This window comes from Fundulus heteroclitus, unplaced genomic scaffold (genome assembly GCF_011125445.2).
Source record: "Fundulus heteroclitus isolate FHET01 unplaced genomic scaffold, MU-UCD_Fhet_4.1 scaffold_218, whole genome shotgun sequence".
NCBI lineage: Eukaryota > Metazoa > Chordata > Actinopteri > Cyprinodontiformes > Fundulidae > Fundulus > Fundulus heteroclitus.
The window spans coordinates 193,402-202,638 of NW_023396630.1; the positions used below are offsets into that span (position 1 = coordinate 193,402).

Consider the following 9,237-nt stretch of genomic DNA (forward strand, 5'->3'; position numbering starts at 1 on the left):
ATCTGCACGCCTCCGCACACGGCGTGACCCGAGCTGCGGGGCGGCCAGAGGTGGAGCTGCTGGAAATACTAGGAGCAGGAACCGATGTGCCACAGGTAACACTAAGGCCCTGATTCAATCACAGTCAGAGCACGTAAATCAGTCCAAGCTGAACAGAGAAACTGACTCACACAAGATAAGATTGTGTGGCGCGCTGCTTTTTCTCTCTCTCTCTCTTTCTTTCTTTCTTTCTTTCTTTCTATCTTTTTGCAGCGCAATGATCCTCAATCCTTGAACTTTTTACAATCTTTTCACGTTACAAACAAACTTCTGGGAGCTTTTTTTGGGAGATTTTTATGTGACAAACCAACACAAAGTAATGCCAAATTGTGAACTGGGCAAAAAAAAAAAAAAAAAAAAAGTGATGCGCGGTTTTCAAAATCTTTTACCTATCGTCTAAATTCGTCCAAGCACAAAGCGTTTTTTAAGCGTGCGTCTGACTTCGGCAACGTTTACTCTGATGCGTCTGAATAAAATCCCGTACAACCGACTGCCTTCAAGAGTCACCCGGTGTGTGAATGAGTAAATACGGCGGTGGCAGCATCACGCTGATTTCTTCAGCATTGACGGGAAAATGGATGAAGCTGAATACAGGACAATAATGAAAAAGAACCTCTTGGAGGCCACAAAACAAAAAAAAAAAAAACCTGATTAGATTTAAGAACCAAAGAGTCAAAGACCTAAATCCAACGGAACATCTGTGGCAATCTTCATTCAAACAAATACGACTGAGCTTGATCTAGATTGCAAAGAAAAATGGTCATCAGTCTCTAGATGTGCACGGAGGTTTTATTTAAGGGTATCAGAGTCGGGGATAAAACACGATCTGACACTTTTTTTTAATCAAACCAAACATCTTTTTCCTTCCACTTCACAACTGTGCAATACTTTTTGTTGGTTTATCACCTAAAATCAGCATAAAATACATTAAAGCTTGCAGATGTACCATGACAACATCTGCAAAAAGTTTAACAGGTACAAAAGCCTTTTTTATTTTTTTGCAGAGCCTCGTCATCATGTGACCCCCCCCCCTCCAAGGTCTACCCATCCTAATCTCTGGTCACATGACCTCACCGCTGACCAGCTCTCTGTAATCTTTCCAGCAGAAGGAGAAGTCAAATATGCACAAATCCTCTTAGAACTTTCCTGGAGGATTGTGTAACCCTGGAAAGCTCGCCCGGGCCCTCACCAGCGTGGAGCCAAGCAGTCTGGGAGCGAGCAACAAAAGCAACAGGAGACAGGAGTCCAGGCGGGCGTCTCATCGCGCCAGGCGAGCGGGATACCCTGGGTGTGAGGAAAATGGGGGGCCGCGGTTCTAAAAGTGATGCTCTCTTGTTGGCCTAGCTTAAAATTAGCCCGGCTGATTGAAGCCCCGAGAACAAAAGAGCCGAGGAATGCGGTCCGCCGTCCATCCCAACGACTAATTAACTCGTCTCTAACCAGACTGGGACGAGCCTTAAAATACCAGACAAACACGCCTCGACGCAGCGAAGCCAATTTTTTTTTTTTTTTTTATTTAGCGAAAGCACGGGTTTCAGGAGCAACGCTTTCGGATTGGGGAAGCAGAACCCTTCCAGAACTTTCCATCTTTTTTTTTTTTTTCCTTTTCGCCCGCTACCTCCTCTTCCCAGGCAGGAAGGTTTAGCAGGGAGATGCCAGGATAAACACGGTCCCACCCTCGTCCTCACACACACACACACACACACACACACACACACACACACACACGCGCGCGCGCAGAGAGGGTCACAAACCTGGCTTCAACCCTCGGTCGCACCCCGCACCAGCGAGGGAAAACAAAACAAAAAAAAGTGTGAATCACTCACCCCCTAGTGTGGAAAACAGCACCTCATCACTCTGGAGTAAATGATTCCCCTTTTGTTTGTTTAATTAAGTCACCCTCAAACTCTGTGTGAACTTTCGCTTTGCTTCTGCAAGACTGTAGTGTCTCCGACAAACACTTTTCACCTTTTCATGTCTAATTGTCCTTTTTTTTTATAATTTGCGACAGAAAAACATACTTTCAAACCATTTAAACCTGCTAAAGCTTCAGCTGGACCTCAGGACTGAAAGGCAGGCCTGATTACCTGATTTGTGCAACCCTAGCCCCCCCTCACAACTACACCCTTCCATCAGCAGACGCCTTCATATGGACAGCTTTACTTTTTTTAGTCACTATCTCACATGCACAGAAAGGCGGCGTGGTCTTTTTCTACGTCTGTTCAACAAAACTGTGCCTGCACTGCAAAAACGGAACTAAAAATAAGTAAAATCTTAAAATTAGTGCATTTGTCGTTGATTTGAGCAGGCATGTTTAAATTATCTGCCAATGGAATAAGATTTTTGCACTTAAAATAGGAGCAATTCATCTCCATAATCTTAGTTCAAGTGCAGGATCTCTAATTATCTTATTTTAGGGGTCAAAATACTTATTCCACTGGCAAATAATCTTATTTAAATGCTCAAATCAACGACAAATACACTAACTTTAAAAACATTTTACTTATTTTTAGATCCGTTTTTGCAGTGTGAGGGCTAAGGCTCAGGTCGAGGTTTTCCGACAAACTGTGTTTCGGATATAAAGTCACCGTGCGAGTCAAAGAGGGGAGAAAAAAAAAGGAATAAATCCGGTAAATGCTGGTCATCTGCATCAAGGCAGACCAAATATAAAAATGTAAACGCGTCGGAACCTGTAGAGCTTTCCGTCAGCAGCAGCGCCACATTCCCCCCTTCCTTCACGCTGCTGTGCACTGCCAGTCAGCTGGCGACGCTTTCACCTCACTTATGAGAAAGACAAATCTGTGTGTTCATAAATATCCTTTCCAGTCGTAAAAAACAAAAAAAAACAGCAACAAGGTCTGAACTACAGAGGCCTCGCCTTTCACTGTAATTAAGCTAACACTGTTTTAAAACTGCAGGCAGGCTGGAGGTAACCCGACTAATCAGATATTATCAGCTCGTGATACTCGATGAAAAGAGTGTTTTCTCACACGTTTCGGCTTGAAAAAAAATTAATAATGAATGGTATAGTAACTTGTTTTATAACCAAAATAATCAGTTTATCATTTTAGCTGCTGTAGGAATAATTGTTGCGTCCCTGGTGAAAATAGTTGCGCATTTTTTGTTTTAATTATTTGTGTTCATGCTGTGTTAAAACGCTGGTATTTTTACTCATACCGTGAGAATCTTTTGTTGGTCCAAACCCTATAACCGTTTTTAGATTTCCCCGTTTTTAACCAGTACAAAAACTAAGTTTGCACTCAGCCGGGTTTACTCTGAAAACCCTAAATAAAACCCAGAGCAGAAATAACTTTCAAAAGTCAAACAATAAGTAAACGGACTATGAACTATGAAGCGCTTTTCTCATCATACTGACCCCGCAGAACTTTTTTTTACACTAAAGCCACATTTATCCGTACATTCATGCACTCACACACGGCTCAGCAGGCGACAACAAACATCTCCCAGGGATGACGTGCGTTTGTCTGACTAAAATCCAGGACCAACCCACGCCGAATGAAAGAGTAGAAAAGGAGAAGCCAATGTGTTTATTTAGCAGAACGTTAAACCTTTTTGCTGTTCTACTCTTTATGCACTGCAAAAACGGAACTTAAAATAAGTCATATTTTCTTAAAATTAGTGTATCTGTCCTTGATTTGAGCAGGTAAATAAGACTATTTGCCAATGGAATGACATTTATGCACTTAAAACAGGAACATCTCATCTCCATCGTCTTATTTCAAGTGCAGGCTGTCTAATTATCTTATTTTAGGGGTCAAAATACTCATTCCATTGGCAGATAATCTTATTTATCTGCTCAGATCAAGGACAAAAACACAAATTTTAAGAACATTTTACTTATTTTAGGTCAGTTTCTGCAGTGTAGACTAACCCGAGCACAGCGAGCCGATAAACGCGGGTTAACTAGTCTGCTTAACAAACATGGCCTTCCAGCTGCAGTTTAAAGACAACGACGTTTCTTTAGCGTCCACGTCATGACTCCCGCTGTATTTTCACAACCAGAGCAGCCGGATTTGTCTTTCTCGCGAGGCAAAGAAATGTGGAGGAGCTTTCTTTCAGCCAGCTGACCAGCAGGGCCTTGCCTAGCCCCAAGCCTGGTTAAAGCCCTAATGAAATAAAAATGGCTTATTTGTTGTAGCCAAGCTGCTTATTGCCGCTGCTGCTGCTGCTAAAAAAAATAAAATAAAAACTAAACGCTGCAATGAATCTGCAGACGCTTCTCACCTTCAGGTTCCACGTTAATCTCCTCCTCCCTGGCGGCGGTGAGGGGGGGCCGGGCCACGCTGACGGTTAGCAGAGACAGCAAGACGGCGGCCAGCAGCCAGACCCACAAAGCCATCCCGTCAGAGGGGGAAAGGGCTCCCCATACCCCCCTTCTCCAGCACCTCCCCCTGGACACTGATCCCATCAGAGGGGGTCCCAACCATCAACTGCTGCGGTGGGGGGGGATATCAGCCTGTCACTCTCTGGAGATCAGCCAGTCACCTGGACTGGGAGGTGAAAGAGAAAGATTTTTGAGGAAGAAGAGAAAAAGGAGACATTTTAGTTTTTTTTAGACAAACGACAAGAAATCCTTGATTTTTGCAGAAACTACCCCTGGTTGTTGTTTTAATTTTTTTTTTTTTTTTTTGCTTAAGCAAACCATACAAGTGGCGGAAGAAGAAGAAAAAAAAAAAGGCAACAGCAGCAATGCTGTCAAACAAGATGTGCCACAGAAATACCGAAGCTGTGAGGGCGGTGCAACCACGATGCGCCTCATCTATAATCATATGGATTGAGAATATACTGCGAGTCTAAGCCGTGTTTTTTTTTTTTTAAAGGGCTGTGCAGTCAAACCAGCTTGGTGTCTCTCCAGCTCCCACAGCTGCTGCATTTCAAAGCTCAGGCTCGCTCAAAAAATGCTCGTTCCATTTCACACGAATCTAAAATCGCCGTCACCTGTTCCATTTTAGCGCGCTCATCTTTTCTGTTTCCTCTTCTAAGATGGAAATAGTTGTGGTGCAGCAGGTCTCACAAAGCAGAGGGACCACCTTTTCAGGAGATGCACCAAACCTGTTGCCTGCGCTGCTGCTGCTGCTGCTGCTGCTGCTGCGGATCTTAATCGTTTTTTAATAACACTCCCTCGACTCGATTGTGAGACCGGTTCCGCCTGAGCTGAAATGCAACATGTCAATATTGGGAACACAAGCATCAGCCTGTTCAGACAGACATCTGCGGTTGAAGCGCGGCTGAAACGTCTCCAGAGGCTGAAGCGTCCCTGGAGGTTTGGCTCAGGTCACGCTTCCCTGCACTCCCTCTGCTCGCTCTGGACGTATCGGCTGGTCTCACCCGCAATGACACATGTAAATCAGGCTTTTAGAGAGCAAAGATCTTAACGGACATGTGGGGATTTAGCCTGGAAACAAACAATTCCTGCACACAAATGTACCCGGTCAGTATTTATGCCACTAACCATGAATCAGCTTTATTTTCTAATCAGCAAAACTGAGTCCTGTCACACCTGGACTGCATTATTTTAGACTAAATGCAGATTCTTTAAAGCACAACTTTGTTTAGTGTCTAAACAAGACCCAGTATGAGAACCAAAAGTCCCTGATATATGAGGTTATAGAGGCCGACAAAGCAGTAAAACTGCTCTATTTATTATTTTTAATAAATGTGTATTCAGCCATTCTCCATCAGAAACTCAAAAAACCAAAAACTCAAATTGAGATGCGGTGAAGCAATGACAAAGGACATCTTATAAATATAAATGAATTTCAAAATCTGTTGCATAAACCGTTAAAAGAATAAATCTGGAAACTTAAATATTTTCCAACTCAGAGGATGTTGAGCATGCACGTTTGGATTTAGGCAAGAGCCTGAACGAAATCAAAGACATGCATTTGTTTGTTTGGTTGTTGCAATTTCATATTCTTCCCTCCAAACGCGTGCAAACGTTGTTGCACTGATCAACGGACCTGGCTTTGAGGACTTTGTGCGGCCTGTTCCTGGGTCGAATTCAAAATATGGTTTCAATCTGCAACTTTACAAAGGAAAGGCGAAGCTGACAGGCACGAAATTAGCGAAAATAATACTTTTTTTTTTTTTTTAAACGGCAAGCATGCACCACACTGCAGAGTTTGGATTCTGATCCTGCAGACAGGAACTTTTGCTCCACACATGAGCTTTCACTTTAACGCTCAGGCTCTGAATGACATTTCTTGGCACTGACTGATTTCTCATTGAAATTCAAATCAGTTGGCTTTTTTTTTTTTTTTTTTCCTTCCCCACAATGGGGGCTCATTTGGAGCTGCTCAGTGATTTAGGGCTCCGGCAACAAGCGATGAAAAAACAACTGCAGTCACGGGGTAATTGGCACCATAAATGCCTTGTGGGAAAATTAAGCCACGTAATAAATAACCAGGACACTTGTTTAATGGGCTCTAAAGTGATGATGAAGCAAGGTGTTTTGTAGCGTGCAGTGTTCCACTTTCCAAAGCAAACTGGCTCTGCACATGGCCCTAAACGCACCACCGGTGGTGGCAGCGTCATGCTGCGGGGAGGCAAAGTTTGAGAAACGGAGCAGATCATCAAACCCCGACTTGGCTCCTAGGAACACCGGATGTATTATTGGAGCAAATAATTAGTTTGTGTTGTCAAATTATGTTGTCAAACATACAGTTTTTTTTCTTGAAATTAAATAAAACAAACTCTTATGCTGTACATAATCTTTCCACAACATTCCACAGAAAATGTGCCGTGGGATGCTTTTCGTGGAGGGAAGTTGGTTGGAGCTAAATCCAAGACGATGTTGGGGAAAAAAAACACTTAGAGGTGCAAATTAACTAAGACTGGAGCGAAGGTTCAGTATCCAGCAGGTCAATCAGGAGAGACTTCACTCCATTTAGACATTAACGTGATGGACTATGGCTACATGCCATTTTACGCAGAACGCACTTCATTTAAATCTACGAATTAACTTCTACAGAGCTGCGCTTTTAGATTCAAGCCTAAGAAGGAAACAAAGTTTTCTTTCCATCTCAAACCCCCCAAAAAACGCAGAGATTTCCTTTCCAAATGAAGCCTGCGGAACTCTTTACATGCAAATACTTTGGCGAGGTTGGCGAAACTGCGTCCTTGTTGTAGACAGGCAAAAAAAACAAAAATCACTTACCAGGGCGGATTAAAATTGCGGAGATCTCTGTTTTGACATGCAGAGATAAGGGAGGAGAGGGCATGAGATGAATCCTGGGAGAGGAATGTTTCCAACACCACAATGCAGCAAAAAAATATATATATATAAATAAATAAAAGGTCGAGGCGCTGCCTTTTCTCAGCTTACTATTCCACAATCAGCCGGCGTCGACTCTGATTAGATATATCCCAAACCAGATTTGCAGCTGGAGTCCAAAGCCATGCAAGGAAATCCGAGTTCACGCAAATGATCCTTCGAAAACAGCGCACAAAAACCATGTCGCTTTTACCCCCCACCCGCCTCACCGAAACTTTCCTCCCCGCCTGCAAGTTCCTTCCAGAGCGCAAAACATGCCCGGAGCTCCCCGGAGCTGCACACTTGTCAACTAAACAAAAAAGTCCGCAGGCGCTAGGGACGACGAAGGAGGCTGAAACTGGACCAGGGCATAGATGTCCGATGCGAAATGTCCATAAAATCCATCAAAGCGCGGTTCCCTCCGGTGCCAAGAGCGTCTTTACGCGTCTCCCTCCAGTCCTACTCCGACAGCCTTCGCACGGTCTTCTCAGACTCTTTTGTCAGGTTTACTAGGTTTTTTTTTTTTTTCCTCCTTCTTACGTCTTACACACCGCCCTCCTCCTTCCATCTAGAGTGTGTCACTCTCCCCCAACTCCCCCCACCCCCCTTCCCACTCACAAGAACTTGTAATTCGAGCCGCTTCCTGGCCACGGTGCCTTTGGGCCCTGCCTTGCTCCGTCCATCACACACGGCAGAGTTGCCTGCACTAAAACTCGCTCTCAAAGCGGGGTCCAACCACAGAGCGCTCTGCTCCGGAGCTCAGAAAACGACGCCGCCTTGCGGCCAATCTTTAACATAAAAACAGAGCTGCGCGCAGCCAGATGTGGACGCAGAACGTCTCCGTCCTGCTCTGCAGCGGGCTAATCTCATCGTGGAGGACGTTGCAATTCAACATATCTACAACACGCCCACTCAAAGTCTGAAATTAGGAAAAAATAGAAACCATTTCACAAATGGGCTGAAACAGATGCAATGAAACGGCATAATAAGCCATTTCCTGATTACTTTCCCCATGCTGCAAATGTTTCTTTCACGTTTATGCATTTGACATGTCTATACGCACAGTGCCTTGGAAATGGTGCATTCCACTGAAACCTTTTCACGTTTTGTCCCATTACAACCCCAAACGTCAATGTGTTTTATGGGGATTTTATAGCGGCACAAAGTATTGCACAGTTGTCAGGCTGAAGGAAACTGTTGCTTTAGAAACTGTGTGTTTCTAAAGCAATTTTGCAAAGTAAAATCTGAAAAAGTGTTTATTTGTATTAAGCTGCTGTCAGTCAATACCTCCTTTTGCTACGATTGCAGCTGCAAGCCTTTAGGGGTATATCTAGACTTAGACTTAGACTTAGACAACTTTATTTGTCATTTTGTATGCACAGAGTGCATACAGAACGAAATTTTGTTGCATACAGCTTGTAAAATTGCAGTATCAGGTGCAGCAATGATTTAAAGACTAGAGACATTTCTAGAGACATTTGTCTCCATTCTTCCTTAAAAAAAAACAGCTTATGCTCAGTCGTCCCACAGATTATGAATTCATTTTAGGCCTGGACTTTGACTAGGTCATTCTAAGCCATGGCCTGGCAGTCTAGGGTCATTAGCTTGCCAGAAGGTGAATCCCGCCTGAGCCTCAAACGTTTTGCGGTCTCTAACAGTTCCCCCCCCCCCACAGTTGTGCTGTTTTTATCTCGATCCTTCTTCCCATCAACTCTGACCAGCTTCCCTGACCCCTGCTGAATAAAAAACACTCCCACAGTATGATGCTGCCACCCCCATGTTTCACAACGGGGGGATGTTGTGTTCAGGATCAACGTTGGTTTTATCTGCACAGGGCACCTTTTTTTTTTTTTCAGATGGTCGCCGCGTCGCCTGTGTTTGTGTAAAACCGCAAACCGGACTACTTAAAGTTTAAATTTCTTCCT

The 9,237-nt window shown here is 43.9% G+C and overlaps 1 protein-coding gene across 9 annotated transcripts in view; it reads right to left on the reverse strand.

Annotated features, from left to right (window-relative positions):
* The window catches only part of fgfr2 (fibroblast growth factor receptor 2), a 68,165-nt gene extending 60,309 nt beyond the window's left edge, over positions 1 to 7,856 (reverse strand). For 3 of the 9 annotated variants that reach the window (XM_036129787.1, XM_036129785.1, XM_036129784.1), the window contains exons 1-2: positions 7,217 to 7,853; positions 4,285 to 4,550 (exon numbers count right to left, since the gene is read on the reverse strand). In XM_036129787.1, the coding sequence (XP_035985680.1) occupies positions 4,285 to 4,468 (184 nt within the window). In that variant the 5' untranslated portion in view covers positions 4,469 to 4,550; positions 7,217 to 7,853. Of the gene's footprint in view, positions 1 to 4,284; positions 4,551 to 7,216 lie in introns of all 9 variants that reach the window. The other 6 variants (XM_036129782.1, XM_036129781.1, XM_036129783.1 and 3 more) reach the window with 5 other exon arrangements.
* Positions 7,857 to 9,237: the final 1,381 nt, after the last annotated feature.